General features: G+C 41.5%; 1 protein-coding gene across 4 annotated transcripts in view; it reads left to right on the top strand.

Moving 5' to 3' along the window:
* The window catches only part of LOC140489309 (carnitine O-palmitoyltransferase 1, liver isoform-like), a 104,472-nt gene that overhangs the window by 64,844 nt on the left and 16,365 nt on the right, over positions 1-23,263 (top strand). For all 4 annotated transcript variants that reach the window (XM_072588712.1, XM_072588709.1, XM_072588710.1 and 1 more), the window contains 4 exons: positions 132-327; positions 3,270-3,458; positions 15,465-15,570; positions 19,217-19,333. In XM_072588712.1, coding sequence (XP_072444813.1) covers positions 132-327; positions 3,270-3,458; positions 15,465-15,570; positions 19,217-19,333 — 608 coding nt within the window. The remainder of the gene's footprint in view (positions 1-131; positions 328-3,269; positions 3,459-15,464; positions 15,571-19,216; positions 19,334-23,263) is intronic.

Here is a 23,263-nt window from a genome sequence, read left to right as displayed (position 1 = left end):
AGGCACTCACGAGAGGACAGTGCTTTGAACGGAAAGTTACAACCCTATGCCTTTCCTCCTTTGTTAACTTGATGTTTTCATTTAAAAATGAAACGTGCTTGATTTACTCAGCGCAACTCTTGAATTTACAGACTTTATACAACACCGTGTGGACAGCAAGCACATTGTGGTCTATCACAAGGGTCGTTATTTTAAGGTTTGGGTATATCAAGGCGGGCGCCTTCTGAATCCTTGTGAGCTACAGGTCCAATTCCAGTACATCCTGGATGAGAATTCTTCACCTCAGCCTGGGGAAAAGTATCTGGCTGCATTAACTGCGGGGAACAGGTGAGAGCTTTGTCTTTTTGCTTTATGTTCTGTGCTGCAAGTTCTTTCCTCACTGTCTGAATACTTACTCATCTTGAAATACCATTCACTAGGCGCTGGCAAAAATCCAGTCCATCTTCCAACTGCATATTCTGAAGGCTGCTCATCTGAGGACATCAACAACAAATTTATGTTCCAACTTGGCAGCTCTTGACCTCTGTTCTCCAGAACTCCTTTTCTCATCCCTCCTTACTTTTAACGCAGTTCTCAGTACCTTCCACTTCAGCTGTGCTTTGAATTCTGTCCCACCCACCACCACTGTACAGTTTGATGCAAAAGAAATAAGTATTTTTTATTATTTTGTTGCAAGTTTACTTTATTTTCCTTTTGTGCTGTTCAGATTTATTGAATGGATATTTTTTTCCTATAACTTCATAGATGACCATTGCATTTTCTTATCCACTTCTCTGATTGGTGGCATCATGCCAGCAGGACAAAGCAACCGGTGTCTGCTGAGTAGACTTGAGTTTCCTAGTCCTCCTGGATTTGCAAGCTGCTCCTTCCCAGGTTTCATAGCTGACATTGGTTAAGCACCACAAGTAACCGTGTAGCAGTCCATTCTTTTCTGCCTTTTACACTGTTTTCCTGTAGACCCTCTACCACAATATTGATCATGTGCCTCATGAATAGAAAAAAGAACAAGAATATATACAAGGGAACCTCGATTATCCAAACTAGATGGGCGGGCACTATTTCGTTCGGATAATTGATTCAATGCTTTTCCCTGGGGCTCAGAGTTTATTATTAAGGCTGCTCCCCGTTCAGGAGACGAGGCACCAGAACAGTGCGCGCAAGCCCTCGCTCCGTGCCCCTCACCTGGCCCCAATTCTATCTAACACTGCCCTCCCAAACCCCATCCAATCCCCCCCCCCCCCCCCCATCTCATCCAAACACTGCCACCCCCACCTGCGTCAGCCAAATCCGTCTAACACTGCACCCCCCCCCCCACCCCACCCCCAAAAGCCCGTCCAACACCATCCCCCTGCCCCCTTTCTGGGGCAGCCAGACTGGACACCAACAACAAAACTGCTGCTGCTACTGCCTTTTGGAGGAGGGGGTGGTGATTCTACAAAAAGCACGCGCGCAACACACACCACATGGCCCCCCCACTGCACATGTGTTTCTTCTCTTTCCCCCCCACCCCCCCACAAAACGCCCCAACCTCTTTTTACTGCAACCTTTTGACAGGTTCCACCTTTGCCCTGTACAGGACAATGTTAGAGAGATTATCTGGGGAAGAGGGGTTTAGGGTACACACCAGTGTGGGAAAAGAGAGAGAGGGGGGGTGGGAGGTCAATCATTTAGAGACCATGCCTGCGCTCCCCTCAGTCCAGGACTGTTTTCGGCAGCACTTTTAATCATTGTAAACAAAAGACGCGATCAGTGTTGGACACACGTCTTTGTAATGTTTCTGTCAGGACCTCAAGCTCTCCTTCAGATAATCTGATTTTCAGCTAATTGGCATTCGGATAATCAAGGTTCCTCTGTAAATTGAAATTGAGACTTGGAGCCATATCAATTGGAAAGATTTAGGTTTGAATGCATTCTGTGCTGATTCAGCAGGTCTTGATCAGGTGGATGTGATATAATGTAGTTGGTTTCACTGCTTCAGGATTAGAAAGAGGTCTAAACCTGTCACCTTCAGAATATCGTTCAATGGGTTCATTTACAGTGTGTGTGAAAGTAGAATGGGGATTAGGACCATAATCGGCTCACTAGCATCTTGAACAGGGTTTTTGCTACAAGCCAGATAACCTGGTTGGAGCATTTCTTAATTTAGCACACCCATCTTAATTTTAAAGGCCGCTTCAAGTCAAATTTTCACTCCGATATGGTGGTGTCAAGGGAAGAATTTGGTAGATGATGGATTCAGGCCTCCTACCCTAGGAGCAGATTGTAGATGGCCACATGCACAGGTTTGCCTCAGTTCTTTGGGGACTTCATCCCAGTTATTTTTTGAAGCTGTTACTCTCTCCAGCTCTCACATATCCACCTTCCCGTCGTCCATGCCAACTTATAGTCCTGTGCTCCTTCAATCCCCATTTCCACTTTCATAACCACTCACCCAGTAATCTCTATAAACACTCAGGATCAAAGTAGAGAAGAAGAAAAAAATTATGTTCTAACAATATAATAGAATTATCAATCATATACACTTGATCCTGCGACAAACAATTATGAAACTAATTCAAAGGTTGTAAATCCCATCTCTTTAGAAACAAATAAATATTCGACAACTACATGTAAGGCAACTAGTCCTTTTAATAGTTGTTTTAAATAGTTAATCAAAATCTGAACTTGGCATCCCCTATCTACAAACCCTCACTATCTGAGGTGTAAATGCTTTTGAAACTCAGTCAAGCATTATTGTTTACCTCAATTGTAATGACAGCCCATTGGAAATGTCAACAAAGAACTCTACTGAAACTACAGGAGCAGATGAACATGAGATTTACTCCTGACATCCACCTCATGGCCTGTCAATCAAAGCAGTCGAGCAGGACATGTTTTATTAACTCTTAAGTGACAGCTCCAGTCTGTTTTATTAATGTTTAAAGGACAGGTTAAGGCCTTTGGAAGAGTGGTCTACTTGAACTCAGCATTAATTACCCTTTTGAGTTTGGATTTCCCACCTTTTGTGATTTGCACCCTGCCCCCTTCTGACACTAGAAATGGGAATATGTTGGAAATGAAGCTGGAACTGCAGCCAGTTCCCACCTGCCATTTTTTTAAAGATCCATTTCTGATCGTCAGTGTCCTAGTTCATGTAGGAAGAATAAGACTGATTGATTGAACCAGTATGCTGGAGGATTGTCTACATTTATGCTCTAGAATAATGCCTTGGAGGTAGCGAAATTAAGTTGGAAGAGTATTGATGTTTTTTGTTTTATGTTGCTAAGCAGAATTCCTTGGGCTAAGGCTCGAAAAGCATACTTCAGCTCTGGAAAGAACAAGACTTCAATGGAAAGTGTGGAGAAAGCGGCATTTTTTGTCACTTTGGATGACACTAAATATGATCTATTTGTGGATAACCAGGTGCAATCACTGGATGAATATGCCAAGTCACTCTTACATGGCAAATGCTATGACAGGTATTTATTTTGTATGTCAATCTATAGCAGACCATAGGAATATAAGAAATAGGAGCAGGAATACGGTGTGTAGTCCCTGAACCTGCACCATAATTCAGTAAGATTCCCTCAGATTCCAAAAAATTTTCAATTTCAGTCTTCAGTATATTCAATGACTGAGCACCCAGAGTCCTCTGAGGTAGAGTTACAAAGATTGCAGATGTAAATGTTTCTGCTTTTTAAGTTTTTTTTATTTCAAAAATATACTTTATTCATAAATTATTTTGGTCTGTACTGTTGGTCATGCCATACAACGGAAACATTCAATTTCTTTGCATACAGAGATCAGAATTTATCATTTATATATACAGGTCTGTATGTTTATCAATCATATATCCATATATTTAGCTGAGACGTCAGCAGAGCCCAAATGACTGCATGGGCCCCCTGTTCTTCTCAGACAGGCAGATGTTACATGGTGGTCTTTCCCCACCGTGCCTTGGCGGCAGCTGCCCCAAGCTTCAGCGTGTCCCTCAACACGTAGTCCTGGACCTTGGAATGTGCCAGTCTGCAACACTCAGTCGGGGTCAACTCCTTCAGCTGGAAGATCAACATGTTTCAGACCACCCAGAGAGCGTCCTTCACAGAGTTGATGATCCTCCAGGCGCAGTTGATGTTCGTCTTGGTGTACGTCCCAGGGAACAGACCGTAGAGCACGGAGTCCCGTGTCACAGCGCTGCTCGGGGCGAACCTCGACAAACACCACTGCATTCCTCTCCAGGCTTCTTCTGCATAGGCACATTCCAGAAGGAAGTGTGTGACAGTCTCGTTTCCACCCCTCCCCCACTCCGCAGCTGCTTCGAGGGCAGCGTGTGGTGCAGCTGAGAGTCTGGGTGTGCATAAAGGATCGCACAGGCAGAGCCCTTCTCACCACCAGCCAAGCCATGTCTTGGTGCTTGTTGGAAAGTTCTGGCGATGAGGCATTCTGCCAAATGACTTTGACAGTCTGCTCAGGGATCCGCTCGATAGGATCTGCCCTCTCCTTTTCCCGTAGGATCTCAAGGGCACTATGTGCTGACCACTTCCTGATGGACTTGTGGTCAAAGGTGTTTTTCTTCATAAACTTCTCCACGAAGAACAGGTGATACGGAACAGTCCAACTACTCGGAGCGTTCCACGGCAGCGAGGCCAGGCCCGTCCTTCGCAACACCGGGGACAGGTAGAACCTCAGTACGTAGTGACACTTGGTGTTTGTGTACTGGGGATCCACGCACAGCTTGATGTAGCCACACACAAAGGTGATGAAGGAAATGATGGCTCTACACTGCTGACTAAAAAAATGCACAAGTGTTAGGGCACAGGGATAGTAAGCCAAACCACATCAGCCTCGCTATCACTGGATTCACAACAGTGAAATTAAAATAGTCAATGACCCTCAAAACTGTTCCTAACCAGACTATATAAATAACATATCTTAGACACCCAATTTATAACCAACAAAGATTAACACATTATTCTTAAAAAATGTAGCTTTAGCAGAATACACATGAACAACAAGGCAGTTCAATTATTATCTATGATCTCAGCCCAATCCTATTTGATCACAAACCCCTATTCTCTTTCCAATAGGCAAAAGCAATTAAGGAACACTTATTTTAAAAGAGTAGCAGTTTGCCAGTTTGATGATCATTTCAGCGATGGAATTCAAGCAAGATATTCAAAGTCACCAGTCAATGCAAACCTCTACTTTGGGGACCTCTACTTATTTCTGATAACTAGGTTTCTTTTCTCATAACTTTCAACAAATTGATAATTGAAAAATAATAGAAAAAGCAAAGCAAAAAACCAATGCAGTCCAGCAGCTTCCAAATCAAAGCTGTCTCCTGCCCAAAACATAGTCAGAGCCAATTGACTTTTTTTTTCTTTTTTGTATTTCAATGTTCTGTGGTTGGCTGGTCAGCACTGGCACGACCAATCCAAAATTCAACCAGCTGCCACTTCTGTACAGCAGTGTAGTCATAGAGTTGGACAGCATAGAAGTGGACCATTGTGTTCTAACTTGTCCCTGCCAACCAGATATCCTAAATTAATCTAGTCCCATTTCCCAACATTTGGCCCATTTCCCTCTAAACCTTTCCTATTCATATATCCATCCCAATGCCTTTTAAACGTTGTAATTGTACTAGCCTCCACCACTTCCTTTGGCAGCTCATGCATCACCTAATGCATGAACAGATTGCTCCTTGGGTACCTTTTTACATCTTTCCCCTCTCCCCTTAAAACCATATCCTCTAGTTTTGGATTCCCATACACTGGAAAAAAGACCTTGGCCCTTCACCTTAACCATGCACCTCATGAATTTATAAACTTTTCTATAAGGTCACCCCTCACTCTGACACTCCAGGGAAAATGGTCCCAGCCTCTTCAACCTCATCCTATAACTCAAACATTCCGACCCCTTGTAAATCTTTTCTGCACCCTTTCAAGTTTAACAACATCTTTCCTATAGTAGGGAGACCTGAACTGGATCTAAAAGTGGCCTAACCAGTGTCCTGTACAGCCACAACATGACATCCCAACTCCTATACTCGATACACTGACCAATAAAAGTGTACCAAATGCCATCTTCACTACTCTATCAACCTGTGACTCCACCTTCAAGGAACTATGAACCTGTACTCCAAAGTCTCTGTTCAGCAGCACTTCTCAGGACCTTACCATTAAGTGTATATGTCCTGCCCTTATTTGTCTTTACAAAATGCAACACCTCCCATTCATCTAAACTCTGTCTGTTACTCCTTGGCCCATTGACTATTTGATCAAGGTCCTGTTGTATTCGGAGGTAACCTTCGCTGTTCACTACACCAGCAATTTTGGTGTCATCTCCAAATTTACTAATCGTTGTTCTTATACTCACATGCAAATTGTTTATATACAGGTAGATCTGGGATAACACCCATTTTGACAGCATGATTTGATTATAATGTCGCTGAAGAATTAGAACATAGACCATAGAAAAGTACAGCACAGAACAAGCTCTTTGGCCCACAATGTTGTGCCGAGGTTTAATCCTAATGTAAAATATAGTAACTTAACCTACGCACCCCTCCACTCCTATCCATGTGCATGTGCAGCAGTCGCTTAAATGTCCCCGATGACTCTGCTTCCGCCACCACAGCTGACCACGCATTCCATGCATTCACAGCTCTCTGCGTAAAGGACCTACTCTGATGTCTACTTTATAACCTTCCTCCTAATATCTTCAAACTATGACTTCTCGTACCAGTCAATCCTGCCCTGTGGAAAAGTCTCTGGCTATTGACTATCTATTCCTCTCATTATTTTGTACACCTCAATCAGGTCTCCTCTCTTCCTGCTTCTTTCCAGAGAGAAAAGTCCGAGCTTATTCAATCTTTCGTCTTAAGGCAAGCCCTCCAATCCAGGCAGCATCCTGGTAAATCTTCTTTGCACCCTTTCCAAAGCCTCTGTATCTTTCCTATAGTAGGGCAACCAGAACTGGGCACAATATTCCAAGTGTGGTCTCATCAGAGACTTGTAGAGCTGCAGCAAAACCTTGCGGCTCTTAAACTCGATCCCCTTGTTAATGAAAGCTAAAGCGCCATATGCTTTCTTAACAACCCTATCCACTTGGGTGACAACTTTGAGGGATCTATGTACTTGCACACCCAGATCTCTCTGTTCCTCCACACTGCCAAGAATCCAGTCTTTAATCCAATATTCAGCATTGGAGGTAGACCTTCCAAAGTGCATCGCATTTATCCAGGTTGAACTCCATCTGCCATTTCTCAGCCCAGCTCTGTATCCTAGCTATGTCGCGCTACAGCCTGCAGTAGCCCTCAATACTATCGATGACACCTCCAACCTTTTGTGTCTATTGCAAATTTACTAACCTACCCCTCAACCTCGTCATCCAAGTCATTTATAAAAACTACAAAGAGCAGAGGCCGAAGAACAGAGCCCTGCGGGACCCCACTCAACACTGACCTCCAGGCAGAATACTTTCCACCTACAATCACTCTCTGCCTTCTGTCAGCCAGCCAATTCTGAATCCAAAATTAGGGAACTGTATTTTTGAGAATGTTTCCCTCTGTTTGCGATAGCGTAATTCCAGTGGGATTCGGGCTGTGCACTTCAGTCTGCACATGCGTTGATGTCCGTGACATACTGTGCATGCGTGATGTTAGTGCTGGTCTTCATGCCGTACTATGTATGCAGCGATGTCAGCTGCCAACAGTGTAGCTTTTAGTGCGAGGTACTGTACAGAGAGTGGTTTTCTTGCATTTTTTAAATGCACTCTGTTAAATTTAGTTTTGTTTCATTAATAAATATGGTTTCAACCTTCATTCAGGCTGTGCTAAACTTTACATTAGATTTTTGGGTGATATTTGAGCAATTTGAGTATTTTTTTTGCTGATCTGCCCCAACCCCATTTTTTCCATAGGCCCCATTATTTTACTTGGCAATTTTCTATTAAACGAGGTTTTGCTGGAATGCAACTACGGCGTTACAGGAGAACTAACTGTAAATGACAAAGTAGTGGACCCAGCACTGATCCTTGTGGCACACTGCTGGTCACCGGCCCTCAGTTTGAAAAATAACCCTCCACCACCCCACACTGTCTCCTACCTTCAAGCCAATTTTGTATCCAAATGGCTAGTTCTCCATGGATTCAATGTGATCTAACTTTCCTAACCAGTCTCCCATGCTTGAACCTTGTTGAACGCCTTGCTGAAGCCCATACATATCTCAATACTGAATCGTGTACTGTTATTCATGCAGCAGTTAACCTGTATTCTCGTTCCAGGCAAGTTTCCAAGTCTTGTGTTCTCTCTTTTTTTTTTAAATACACGCTACTGTTCAAAGTTCAATTCTCAACTTCAACTCAGTTCCAAACCAAAAATGAGAAAAATAAAAGATAAATAGTGATGGTCTCAACAAGCAAGTTCATGTTTAAAACAATGCAGCAAATGTAACTGCATCAGGAAGAAGCTTATCCTGCTTCTTGGTATATCTCTTGTTTATTCTGAGTTTTTCTCTTTTTTTCACATTTTGCACTTTTGTACTTGTTTATTCCATCACAGTTTTTGAAAGTGATAGAAGCTGCTGTTAATTCTCATTACCTATCACTTCATTGAAAGCTCTCACCTAAGCCATAGACAGAAGAATGATTCCTGTATGTTGATGCACTGCTGCTCCTGCCCATGTTAAATATCTGATTTTCTAAAACTTTTGATAAGGTGCTGCCCACTGTAATTTCTTTTCTGTAACATGATTCCTTTGTCTGGTCTTCCATTAGAGTTGTGTCTTTGCTGTTTATTCATTCTTGGTATTTCTGTCTTGCATTTTCTTGCCATTCTTTTTCCTCTTGCTTTGGCTGTTGCCAAGACTGCTGTGTTCTTTCCTCCCATCAGTGACCACCTCAATTATTCTTTTTGCTGATAATTTCAATCTGCTGTCATCAAATTCCATCACGTTGCACAGTCATGGCACATGCAGTCTTTGTAATGTTGACTTAGAACCTGTGATCTCCATAAAATACAATGATTATTAGCCTTCAAACCAGTTATTGATTCAAATCCCACGAACAATTTTCTATATTGCTGCTTCATATTTATAAAGTAGAGTCACAGAGGAGTACAGCTCGGAAACAGACCCTTCAGTCTCATCAGCCCATGTCGACCATGTTTCCAAACCAAACTAGTCTCAGCTGCCTGTGTTTAGCCATATCCCTCCAAACCTTTCCTTTTCACACATAATCCAAATGTGTTTCAAACGTTGTAGCCACATTTACCACTTTCTCTGGAAGTTCATTCCACACACTAACCACTTTTTTTTTAAAAAAGTGTGCCTCTCCTGTATTTTTAAAATCTTTCACCTCTTTAATATGTCCTAGTCTTGAATTCCCCCATCTATGGAAGAGGTCTGCCATTCACCTTATCTATACCTCTCAATATTTCAGAAACCTCTACAATTGTCTCTCAACATCCTATGCTACAGTTTAAAAAAAAGTTCCAGAATCCAGCCTTTCCTTATACCACCAACCCTCCATTCCTGGTAACATATAGTCATAGAGATGTACAGCACGGAAACAGACCCTTGGTCCAACTCATCCATGCCAACCAAATATCCCAACCCAATCTAGTCCTACCTGCCAGCCCGGCCCAAATCCCTCCAAACCCTTCCTATTCATATACCCATTCAAATACCTCTTAAATGTTGCAATTGTACCAGCCTCCACCATTTCCTCTGACAGCGCATTCCATACACATACCACCCTATGTGTCAAAACATTGCCCTGTAGGTTTTTTCTTTTTTATATATCTTTCCCCTCTCACCCTAAAACTATACCCTCTAGTTCTGGACTCCCCGACCCCAGGGAAAAGACTTTGCCTATTTACCCTATCCATGCCCCTCAATTTTGTAAATCTCTAAGGTCACCCCTCAGCCTCCGCTCCAGGGAAAACAGCCCCAGCCTGTTCAGCCTCTCCCTATAGCTCAAATCCTCCAACCCTGGCAACATCCTTGTAAATCTTTTCTGCACCCTTTAAAGTTTCACACCTTTCTGATATAAAGTTAAAAATCACACAACACCAGGTTATAGTCCAGCAGGTTTAATTGGAAGCACAACTAGCTTTCGGAGCAACGCTCCTTCATCAGGTGATTGCGGAGGGCTCGATCATAACAGAATTTATAGCAAAACTTTGCAGTGTGATGTAACTGAAATTATACATTGAAGAATTAATTGTATGTTAAGCCTTTCATCTGTTAGAATATAGTGATAGTTTCACTTCTTTCATGTGTAAATCACAAAACCCTTTAAGTTGCATTCTCGAGTTAGCTGTTAACAATGGTTAATAGCTGGACAATATGTTGAAGGTGTTAGCCCCCTGTGTTCTCTGTCAATGACCTGATGTTTAGATTGATTCCAATCTAAAAAGTGAGATAACAGTTTTACATAAATTCATGCAGTTTTTGAGCTGAGTTCTACATGAATGTATGTGGTTTTTGAGCAAAGTGCAATGTAACTCTGCAAGTACAAAAAAATTCACCCCACAAAATATGTGTGCATGTGGGTCTTTGTCTGTATGTATCTGTCTGGGGTGGGGGTTGAGAATGTGAGAAAGTGTGTGTAGTGAGTGCAGAGTGTCTTAAGTCTGTGAGGGGGTGCATGTGTGGGCGTCTGTGTCTATAAGGGTCTATGTGGGTGCCTGTGTGTGTGTGTGTGTGTGTGTGTGTGTGTGTGTGTGTGTGTGTGTGTGTGTGTGTGTGTGTGTGTGTGTGTGTGTGTGTGTGTGTGTGTGTGTGGTGCAATGGTAATCACCTGTAATGTGACACGAACCCAAGGTCCCGGTTGAGGCCCTCCCTATGGGTACCGAACTTAGCTATCAGCCTCTGCTCGGCCACTTTCCTCTGCTGCCTGTCCCGAAGTCCACCTTGGAGGATGGTCACCCGAAGGTCCGAGGCTGAATGTCCTGGACCACTGAAGTGTTCCCCAACTGGGAGAGAACCCTCCAGTCTGTTGATTGTTGTGCGGTGCCCATTCATCCGTTGTCGTAGCCTTTGCTCGGTTTCCCCAATGTACCATGCCTCCGGGCATCCTTGCCTGCAACGTATGAGATAGACAATGTTGGCTGAGTTACATGAGTACCTGCCATGTACAAGGTGGGACGTGTCCCCACGCGTAATAGTGGTATCTGTCCACAATCTGACACGTCTTGTAGCGTCCACCGTGACAGAGTTGTATGGAGTTGTCCTGAGAGCCGGGCAGTTTGCTACGAACAATGATCTGTTTGAGGTTTGGTCGTTGTTTAAAGGCAAGTAGTGGAGGTGTGAGGAAGGTCTTAGTGAGGTGCTCATCCTCATTGATAATGTGTTGCAGGTCACGAAGAACATGGCGTACTTTTTCAGCCCCTGGGAAGTACTGAACAGCGAAGGGAACCCTGTCAGTTGCAGCTCGCGTCTGTCTCCTGAGGAGGTCATTACGGTTCCTTGCTGTGGCACGTCAGAACTGGCGGTTGATGAGTTGAGCATCGTATCCCGTTCTTGTGAGGGCATCCTTGAGTACTTCCAGGTGTCCGTCACGTTCCTCCTCATCTGAGCAGATCCGGTGTATGCGTAGGGCTTGTCCATAGGGAATGGCTGTTTTAATGTTTTGGGTGGAAACTGGAGAAGTGTAGCATTGTGGGAGAGGGAGGTGCTGAGGACCCCATTCTTGATGGAGATGCATGTGTCCAAGAGTGAGACGGACAGTCGAGAGTAGTCCATGGTAAGTTTGGTGGGATGAAACTTGATGTCACTGTGTAGTTTTATCAGTGACTCCTCGCCATGGGTCCAGAGGAAGAAAATGACATCAATGTACCTGGTGTACAATGTTGGTTGGAGATCCTGCATAGAGAAGAAATCTTGTTTGAACCTGTGCATAAAAATGTTGGCATATTGGGGTGCAAATTTGGTCCCATGGCTGTTCTGTGTGTCTGGATGAAGAATTGGTTGTCAAAGGTGAAGATGTTATGATCAAGGATAAAGCATATGAGTTGTAGGATGGTGTTTGGAGACTGGCAATTGTTGGTGTTGAGTACTGAGGCTGTTGCTGCAATGCCATCCTTGTGGGGGATGCTGGTGTAGAGTGCGGAAACGTCCATTGTGACGAGGAATGTTCCCGGTTCGACTGGTCCATGAGTGCTGAGTTTCTGTAAGAAATCCGTAGTATCGCGACAGAAGCTGGAGATCCCCTGTACAATAGGTACACACAGACGCGCACACAGACACCCACACAGACCCTTTATAGACGCGTGCTCTCGCACACAGACAGACAAAGACCCACATGCGCGCACATTTTGTGGGGTGAATTTTTCTGTACTTGTAGAGTTACATTGCACTTTGCTCAAAAACAACATACATTCATGTAGAACTCTGAGCTCAAAAACTGCATGAATTTATGTAAAACTCTGTTATCTCACTTTTTAGATTGGAATCAATCTAAACGTCAGGTCATAGACAGAGAACATAGGGGGCTAACACCTTCAACATATTGTCTAGCTATCACCATTGTTAACAGCTAACCCGAGAATGCAACCTTTGTTTAAAAAAAAGAGTTTTGTGACTTACACATGAAAGAAGTGAAACTATCACTGTATTCTAACAGATGAAAGGTTTAACAGACAATCAATTCTTCAATGTATAATTTCATTTACATCACACTGCAAATTTTTGCTATAAATTCTGTTACAATCGAGCCCTCCACAATCACCTGATGAAGGAGCGTCACTCCGAATGCTTCCAATTAAACCTGTTGGACTATAACTTGGTGTTGTGTGATTTTTAACTTTGTACACCCCAATCCAACACCGGCATCTCCGAATCATTTCCGATAGAAAGAGACCAGAATTGCACGCAATATTCCAACAGTGGCCTAACCAATGTCCTGTACAGCTGCAACATGACCTCCCAACTCCTGTACTCAATACTCTGACCAATAAAGATCCTGGTAAATCTCTTCTGAACCCTCTCCAGTGTAATAATTTTCCTATAATAGAGTGACCAGAATTGGGGCAGACTTCAAAGAATCATGTACCTGAACCCCTGGCTATCTCTGTTTTATAGTATTGTCCAAGGCCCTACTTTTAATTGTAGAAGTCTTATCTTTGTTTAACCAAAATGTAATACTTTGCATTTATCCAAATTAAGCTCCATTTACTACATTTACCCAATTATCAAGATCTCTTTGTAAACTTAGTTAACCTTCTTCACTGTCCACTATACAGCCAATGTCTGTGTCATCCACAAACTTACTAACCATACTTTGTGTTCTCATTTAAATCATTTCTATAAACGACAAACATAAGTGGACCCAGCACTGATCCCTGCAGAACTACTGCTGGTTCCAGGTCTCCAGTCCAAAAAAACACCCTCCTCCGTCACACAGTTTCCTGTTGTTAAGCCAATTTTATATCCAATTAGCAAGCTCATCCTGACTCCCATGTGATCTAACTTTACTAATTAGACTAGCATATGGAACCTTGTTAAAGGTTTTAACCAAAATCCAAATAAACAAGGTTGTCTGCTCTGTCCTCATCAATCATCTTGATTTCTTCCTCAAAAAGCTCAATCAAGTTTCTGAGACACCATTTCCCTCTCACCATTTCCCATGCTGAATATCCCTAATTGTTCCTTGCCTCTACAAATGTCTATAAATCCTACTCTCAGAATCACTTCCAACAACGTGACTACCACCAAAGCCAGACTCACGGTTCAGTAGTTCCCAGACTGCTACATATGTCCCTTTTTAAGCAAAGGCACAATATTTGCCTTATTCCGGTCATTCGGCATCTCACGCGTATTTATACATACACAAATATTTGCAATCTCCTCCCCAACCTCCCACAAAGTCCTGGGATGTACTAGATCAGGTCCTGGAGATTTATACACCTTTATATTTTCTGCAACCCCTAGTACTTTTCTGTAATGTGAATGTGAATTGGTTCTAAAACATCAGTATTTATTTCCTGGAGTTCCCTAACCTCCATTTCTTTCTCCACAATAAAAACTGAAGCAAAATATTGATTTAATATCTCACCTATCTCCTGAGGTTCAACACTTAGACGCAAATTTATTTACTATCTTAGCTAAGCGCAAGTAAAATCTCTGCTTTTTCCAAAGTGGCCTTAGTGTTCTTTCTTTGACGAATCTCTGTGAAGCTGAAGACTCCTGTCAGTGACTGTTTCTTTAATGCTGTTGATGTGGTTCAACCTACCTTCTCTCATCTCCAATCCCACACTTCTGGGCTGGAGGTGTTTTTGAACCACTTGGCCCTCCTACGGTGAAAGTCTGTTGTTATACATACACTTTCTTCTCCCTGGATCCTCACTCTTCTAACTTCCTTCACAGGATTGTAAAACTGCAAAATTCTTTGTCTCCCTTTGAAGTCTAAACTTGGTCTCATCTAATCAACAAAAGGAGGCAGACAGACTTGTACTTGTGTAATGCCTTCACATTTTAAGGACATCCCAAAGTGCTTCACAGCCAATCAAGTATTAATAAATTGTAGTTGTTGTTATAATGACGGAAATATTGCAGCCAATTTGTCAAATCAAAATCCTTCTGCTAGTAATGTGTTATATAAAACAATTATTTTAATAAATAATTTCTAGGTCTAATCAATGGTCCAGGTTCTTGGAGAAACCTCCAGCTCCTCTTTAAATTGTGCCATGTAGGGAACAGTACCGGCTGAGTTCTGCCTCTGGCCTGGAGCCTGCACGCTGTACCTGAACACCGCAGGCCCAATCCCAACATCTCCCGCCATGGACTTGAATGTATTAGGGCTCCTGTTAGGCCCAGATGTACTCTCCTGCCCTAGGTGCTAGTCTCTCAGGATTTTTCATGCCCACCTGACTGAGCAAATGAGGTTTTATTCAAAAGATAGCACATCTAAGAGTTCAGCACTTCCTCAGTATTGTACTGCAACGTCAGCGAAGCGTTGTGGTCAAGTCTCTGAAACATAACTTCAGTCAAATAGTTGTTTGTTTTTGACTACCAGTAAGCAAAGATTGGCTTTCTTAAGTTTTCGCTTTTGCTCTCGCTCTATATTTCTTGCTCTCTCTATTGTTAGCCCAAATGGGGATCCTGAATTATAACCCATCATCCAGGTTTATGAATCTAAAATAATATTGACTATTATTGATGAGACGCTTCAGCTACAGGTTGGTGAACTGTCTGGTGTTTATCTCTGCATGCTGAAGTAAAATTCACTTGGAAAATACTTGAAGCAAAATAGAAAGTAGCTTGAAAGCAAAACACACTGGAATATTGCCTTCCATCTGTCTCTAAGTGATACTGGTGCTTGACTGCCTTGAATAAGGGAATGAAACATTGTATTAGGAGGATAGAAACTAAAGTGTGTGTGTGTGTGTGTGTGTGTGTGTGTGTGTGTGTGTGTGAGTGAGAGACGTCAGCAACGGTATTTAGCAAGTTTAAGTAAATCCTATTATCTATTTTCTTGCCCTCCAGATGGTTTGATAAATCATTCACTTTCATTGTGTTTGCAAATGGAAAAGTGGGATTAAATGCAGAACATTCCTGGGCTGATGCACCAATCATTGGACATCTATGGGAGGTAACAGACTGCTTGTTTCTAACTCAACTGTAACCATTAAATACAACATATATGGACTGCTGTTATCTAATTAAAATATCAATTTGGATTTTTATTCCTAAATATTTGTAAAAATACTCCAGAATATAATATTGCAATAATTTATCACTGACTGATTTCATCAATGTTAGTTGAATAATTTTCTAAGAAAGTGATGCAAATATACAGAAATAAACCCTTTGTGTCAAGGATATCAAGCCTTTAGAAAAGATGCTGAAAATATTTACTAGGGTGGCATAGGAATGGGAGACGTCTGATCTTTTGGAGATGTGATGAAAACCAGGTTTGTTCTCCTCACGAAATAAAGGTTGAGAGAAGATTTAATCAAGGTGTTCAGAATTATGAAGAGTTTTAAATAACAGAAAATGGTCCCATTGGCAATAATGAGTTCATGGATTTAAGGTCACTAGTAAAAGAGCCAAAGGCAAGAGGAGAATGGCTTTTCATGCAAGCAAGTTGGAATTTACTGCTGGTGTGATTGAAGCAGATTTAATTGGAACTTGCAAAGAAATTACATGTGAATGTGAATAGGAAATACCTGCAGCACAAAGGAAAACACAGGGGAATGAAGCCAATGGATAACTCTTTGAAAGAGCCAGCCAAAGTATGTTATGCCAAATGACTCTTATATTGTACTGTATAATTCTATCATAACTATTATCTGTGCTCCTCTACATGGCTGTTATGTGACTTAGCAAAATAATTAGCAATTTAGAAGGAAAGTTTTAAGCTAGAAATGTTGAATCAAACCAATCAGTTTTTGAATGGAAAAGGAGTACAGATGGGTTGTTGAATATTTTCAGCAATGAAAATCTGGCTGCTGTATTTTGCAGGATAATATCAGGAATCAGGGTGCAAGCATTTCTTGACTATTGAAAATAATTCAGTTAATTTACTGGCTTTAATTGTGCATGAGTACTCAAAGCAGCATTAAAACTCTTGACCTGTTATGAATGACTGACTGTTACACCCAGCATAGATGACAAAATAGTATTGAGTAAGCAGAGCACATTATTTTAATTGTAGCATTCAATACCCTAATAGGTATACAAAACATTGATTTATATCTCAGCACAAAATGTCAAAAGACAAACTGTTTAGGGTATTGACATGTTTAGTTTGTTGCAGCCAAAATTAAATTCCAGCAAAATTTTTCATGTCAATATCAGAAGAAACTTGCGGCAGGATGGCTTGTGTTGAATAACTAGTTAAAACTGAGTTCAACACAAGGCACCTGTGTACCTAAGGAAAACACAAATCCTAAGGATGGCTGATGTACTTCACCTTGTTCAAGAAGGACCTTGATTCTTCTACCGGACTTTTCTGGTAAGTTCATTATTTTATGAATCCTGTAATATTCTAGATATCACAGTTTCAATTATTGCTTCAAATACTGAATAAATGATTCCTGCACCTTTTTTTGTTCCATGTTCCTTGCTGCATTATACTCGCATCCTTATTGAATTAGTAACTTGTTCACCAGTAGTGATTTTTTTCTCTTATTGAAATATTTGAAGCTGAGCTGGTTGAGTTTATAACATATCAAGTTTCAAACTGTAAAGTAATATTTTTAACTATTTTAATCAAGTTAGAGACTCTTATTTGCACATATTTTCCCCCCACTAGAAAAGTGGAAGTTGCTCTTTATTGATGCAATTCAGAAGGCTCCACATGTTCCAAGAACACTGACTCTTATTCTGGAGGCAAAATGGATAATTTGGTGATATGGCAGATAAACTAAGAAAAGTGAGAAGTAAAGAATGAAAAACAAGAAAATAAAATGTGATACATTATGAAAAAAGAATGAAAAGGGTTTAGAATACAAAGAGAGAAAATAATCTTAGAGATATTAACTCTAACAAAGTTTGTAAATGCTTTTTCTTCATCTTGCGCAGAGAAAATCTTTCCCTATGGTGAATAAGTTTTTAAAGTTGCCTTCAATGGGGATATGTCTGTTAGTTGTGGTTAATTACAGCATTAAACCTTTTTAGTCATTTCTGTAATCTTAATATCAGAGTCTGCTTTTGCACCATAATGAAGAGTTTGTTTTGAATTTTCTGGTACTAAAGTACTGTTGTCACTTGGAGATACCATCAGTTTACAGTTGAAGCACATGCAATATGTCTGCTGTCTATAAATCAGTTTGTTTTTCATAAGTGCAATTTAGTAATATGCAGCATTTCTACCAAATTTACCATTTAATTGACTGACTGAAACAACATATTTCCTTCTTTATCTTTGCAGTTGATTCTTCCAATCCTCAGTGTTCAATAGGAATAAAATATGGGCAAAAGATCTTTCAGTATGAGGAACTTGATGTGGATGTGCAACGGAGTACTTGCAGTGTAAAATCATTATTTTTTTCAAAAGCTTCCTGTACAGTTTTTCTTTTAAATTTGTTGAATAAAGTTTGTATTGATCACTTTGTTATCTTGTCGCCTTTCACTATGTTCTCATTTCACTTGCATAAAAGGAGCTCCATCTTGGTTGTGCAGTGTTGTGCTTTGGCAGTTAAATTTTGTTTTTGGAATGACTTGTGCCTCATGTGTTTCTTCCATTGTGTTCCTTGCCATTTGTTCTACTTTGTGCCATGTCAGAAATTAACAGAACTGTCAAAAAATATGATCTGTCAAAACTATATTTTACAACTTTGAACCAAGGTAAACTAAACCACAATCAATTAGTGGACCAAAAAATCAGAAGCAATGGTTTTCTGTTTAATTTAGCCTTTGCTAAAGCTGCAACTTTGGTTCTACATTCAAAAAGTGAGAATGTATTGATAATAGTTATATTGGAAAAAGAATAAACAGTGTAATCATGTGGAGTGTTTAAAATGTAAGAAAATATCTCAAAGATACAGAACAGGGACAGACTTGTTGGTTTCACTGGGAAAGTTAAAAATGCATGCTCTTCTAGTTTTGTTTACCCAAGTTTCCAATGCCTCTTCAGTTATGAGGGCTTGAAACATTGGATATTTGCTCCTTACCACACAAATCGTGTAGATAATGTGAACTGGTTGGTTCTGCCAAGAGTGAAACTTTTGATTTGCTATGTATTTTGCTCATATCTGGATGACTTCTGCAGAAAAAGTAGTTCAACTCTTTTATAAAACATTTAGTCCTATTTTTGCCAGATTTTGTTACTGTATATGCATGAGTAATAGTTGATCTCCTGTAAAGGTCGATCCTTACTTTTTGGCTGAATAACCTGGAATTTTCCATATCTCATGTAAAATTCAACTCTAGTTCTTCAAAGATAACAGATCAATGTTTGAGTCAGTTTGTCAGCCGTCACATCCCGCTCCAGTTTTCCAGTCTGCAGGTTGTTCTGCTCTGCTACTGGTCTTCCATTCAGCTGGCTGTTGTGTTCCACTCCGGGTTTTCAGAATTACCATAATTTGTTTATTTTCTTTATTCATCAGTTGGACTTGCTAGTGATACAATATGAATTTTGACAGGCATGAATTTCGGTCTGTCAAAAGTAGTATCCATGTTATAGTTGACCCCATAAATTTAACCTTAAGTAGTTAAAAAATTTGACTATTACTCAAGTATATACAGTATTTGCTTGCTTTTATAACTTGTTCTGCATCCTTTTTGTTACACAGTATGCTTTGGCCACAGACAGTTTTCAACTGGGATATGATGATGATGGTAACTGTAAAGGCGAAGCAGATACTACTCTTTTATTGCCACAGAGACTGCAGTGGGACATCCCAAAGGAGGTGAGATATTTCCCTTTCTACCTCTGCCACATTATTGACAAATATTGAGGACACCGTAGGTTTTCTTCAGCGTAGCCTCCCAAGCTTCCACCACTAAAGAGCTAAGGGACCATTGTGGGCACTACCTTTAACTTTTTTTCTAACTTGGGCATGTACTTAACATTGGAGAAAGTGACGACTGGAGATCAGAGTCAGAGTTGATGCTGGAAAAGCGCAGCCAGTCAGACAGCATCCGACGAGCAGGAGAATCGACATTTTGAGCATTAACGCATCAGGGATGAGGCTTGTGGGCCTAGGGGGCTGATAGATAATTGGTGGGAGGTAGTTGGGAATGCGATAGGTAGATGAAGGCAGGGTGGAGCAGATAGGTGGGAAGAAAGGTGGACAGGTAGGACCGTTCAAGAGGGCAGTGCTGAGTGGAAGATTAAGATTGGGATGAGGTAGGGAGGGGGGAAATGGGTAAACTGCTGAAATCCACATTGATTCTGTGTAGTTGGAGAGTCCCAAGGCAGAAGATGAGGCGTTCTTCCTCCAGGCATCGGGATTAGGGTTTGACTATGAAGGACATACAGGTCCTGGGCCGCTTCCACCACCAAACCCTAACCACTCGATGCCTGGAGGAAGAACGCCTCATATTCCACTTCTGTAGCCTCCAATCACATGGTATCAATGTGGATTTCACCAGTTTACCTATTTTTCTCCCTCCTCCCTCCTCCCTCCTCAACCTTATCCCACCTTCCAACTCGGCCACCTCCCTTTCGAACTGTCCTATCTGTCCATCTTCCTTCCCACCTATCTGCTCCAACCTCCTCTCTGATATATCACTTTCACCCCACCTTCCTCTACCTATTGCATTCCCAGCTACCTTCACCCCCACCCCTCTCCCATTTATCTTTCAGCCCCCATGGCCCACAAGCCTCATTCCTGATGAAGAGATTATGTCTGAAACTTCGATTCTCCTGCTCCACAGATGCTACCTGACCGCTATGCTTTTTCAGCATCACACTCTTCAACATTCCCTGCTGTCAATGGGCTAAAAATCCTGGTTTTTCTCCCTTGATAGCATAATGGAAGTATATTTTCTGTATGGACTATAGAGGTTCCAAAAAAAGCTCACTACCATCTCTTCGCACATTGCTTAGGATGACCAATAAATGTCATCTTTCTTGTGACTCTCATGTCATAGGAAAGAATGTCAAAATTGCTTTCATTTTTCATTGTACATTCTACATCAATTTTTTGTACTACTCCTCTCTTTTTCCCCCCCCCCCACCAACTGAAGATTTGGCATTTTAGGGTATGCTGAATTCAGTTGCTAAAGTGAAAATCAGTTATCATGTGGGCTCCTGGTCGGCATGGACAAGTTGTACTGAAGGGTCTGTTTCTGTGTTGTATATCTCTGTGACTCTAATATAGACCTTTACTGAGGTTCTGGATTAGTGGTGCTGGAAGAGCACAGCAGTTCAGGCAGCATCCAAGTAGCTTTGAAATCGATGTTTCGGGCAAAAGCCCTTCATCAGGAGGTGACAGTCTTGCATGTGTAAACCTAGACAGTTGAGTCCTCTATCCTATTTAATGCACCGTCTAGTAGCGAATTGCCAGTAAAGAAAGGATAGGGGAACTCTGATTTATTAAGACTAATAGGAGCACCCCAAATGAGATCTAATTTGGAAAAAGCGGAGGCTCAAACTTGGAACTTTTGAATTGTTTATGATTCGATGCAACATGTGATATATTTACTCTTGAAGCAATTCAGCACGTTTGTCAGAGTAACAGTCTGTATAACCGAGTCATTGAGATGTACAGCACGGAAATAGACCCTTCGGTTCAAACTGCCCATGCTGACCAGATATCCCAACCCACATCACTCCAAACCCTTCCTATTCATATATCCATCCAAATACCTTTTAAATGTTGCAATTGTACCAACCTCCACCACTTCCTCTGGCAGCTCATCCAGACGCATACCACCCTCTGTGAAAGCGTTGCCCCTTGGGTCTCTCTTATATCTTTGCCGGCTCACCCTCAACCAATGCTCTCTTCTCTGGGGTGTGGGAGTCCAGAACTAAAGACCTTGTCTATTTATCCTATCCATGCCCCTCATGATTTTTGTAAACCTCTATAAAGTCACCCCTCAGCCTCCGATGCTCCAAGGAAAGCAGCCCCAGCCTGTTCAGTCTCTTCCTCTCGCTCAAATCCTCCAACCCTGGCAACATCCTTGTAAGTCTTTTCTGAACCCTTTCAAATTTCACATCTTTCCGATAGAAAGGAGACCAGAATTGCATGCAGTATTCCAACAGTCCTGTACAGCTGCGCAATATGACCTCCCAACTCCTGTACTTAGTACTCTGACCAATAAAGTAAAGCATACCAAATACCTCCTTCACTATCCTATCTACCTGCGACTCCACTTTCATGGAGCTTTGAACCTGCACTCCAAGGTCTCTTTGTTCAGCAACACCCCCTAGGACCTTACCATTAAGTGTATAAATCCTGCTAAGATTTACTTTCCCAAAATGCAACACCTCGCATTTATCTGAATTAAACTCCATCTGCCACTTCTCAGCCCACTGGCTCATCTGATCAAGATCCCATTGTAATCTGAGGTAACCTTCGCTGTCCACTACACCTCCAATTTTGGTGTCATCTACAAGCTTACTAACTATACCACTTATGCTCACATCCAAATCATTTATATAAATGATGAAAAGTAGCAGACCCAGCACTGATCCTTGTGGCAGGTCCTGGGGTTTTATTGACCTTTATGCATTTCAAGACACCCAGCACTTTCTCCTCTGTAATATGGACATTTTTCAAGATGCCACCATCTATTTCTCTACATTCTATATCTTCCATGTCCTTTTCCACAGTAAATACTAATGCAAAATACGCATTTAGTATCTCCCCCCATTTCTATAGCTCCATACAAAAGCCAGCTTGCTGATCTTTGAGGGGCCCTATTCTCTCCCTAGTTACCCTTTTGTCCTTAATGTATTTGTAAAAACCCTTTGAATTCTCCTTAACTCTACTTACCAAAGCTGTCTCATGTCCCCGTTTTGCCCTCCTGATTTCCCTCTTAATTTTACTCCTACTGCCTTTATACTCTTCTAAGGATTACTCTAACTATCCTGTCTATACCCAACATATAAGCTTTCCTCTTTTTCTTAACTCAAACCCTCAATTCCTTCAGTCATCCAGCATTCCCTATGCCTACCAGCCTTCCCTTTCACCCTACTAGGAATGTACTTTCTCTGGCCTCTCATTATCCCATTTCTGAAGGATTTCCATTTTCCAGCTGTCTCTTTACCTGCAGACATTTGCCCCAAGACCCACCTTGTGTCTGGAACAAGTTCTGGTGCAAAATTGCTAAGCACTAATTGATCAGATATAATCGTGGTTTAGAAATTCTGCAAGGTTCAAATGAAAGAAAACATTCACAGAGAAAAACAAAATCATGTATTAAGAAAAACATTAATAAATTCCATCTTTTGTCTTAAGCCAAGCCATGCAATAAGTCCAGTTAAACTATCACTATCTCAATTTTTATTCATTCACTGATATGGGCAGCTGGTTGGCCAACATTTATTGCCCGTCCCAAGTTGTCCTTGAAAAGGTCTTGGTGAGCTGCCGCCTTGAACTGCTGCAGTCCATGTGCTGTAGGTATGCTATTAGGGAGGGAATTCCAGGATTTTGGTCCAGCGACACTGAAGGAATGGCAATATATTTTCAAGTCAGAATGGTGAGTGATTTGGAGGGAAACTCCAAATGTGGATGATGGTGTTTCCATGTATCTCTATCCTTGTCCCAACAGTCTGTATAAGAAAATATTTCTTTCTTATTACTGCCCAGCCTGAAATTTTCTTCTGTATTAATCAACGTTCTGTTTTCTCTCTCCCTGTTGGTCGGCTGACAGTCGCAAGTTGTATGAAA

Source organism: Chiloscyllium punctatum, chromosome 18 (assembly GCF_047496795.1).
Source record: "Chiloscyllium punctatum isolate Juve2018m chromosome 18, sChiPun1.3, whole genome shotgun sequence".
NCBI classification, from domain to species: Eukaryota; Metazoa; Chordata; class Chondrichthyes; order Orectolobiformes; family Hemiscylliidae; genus Chiloscyllium; species Chiloscyllium punctatum.
This window is presented reverse-complemented; position numbering and strand designations above follow the sequence as displayed.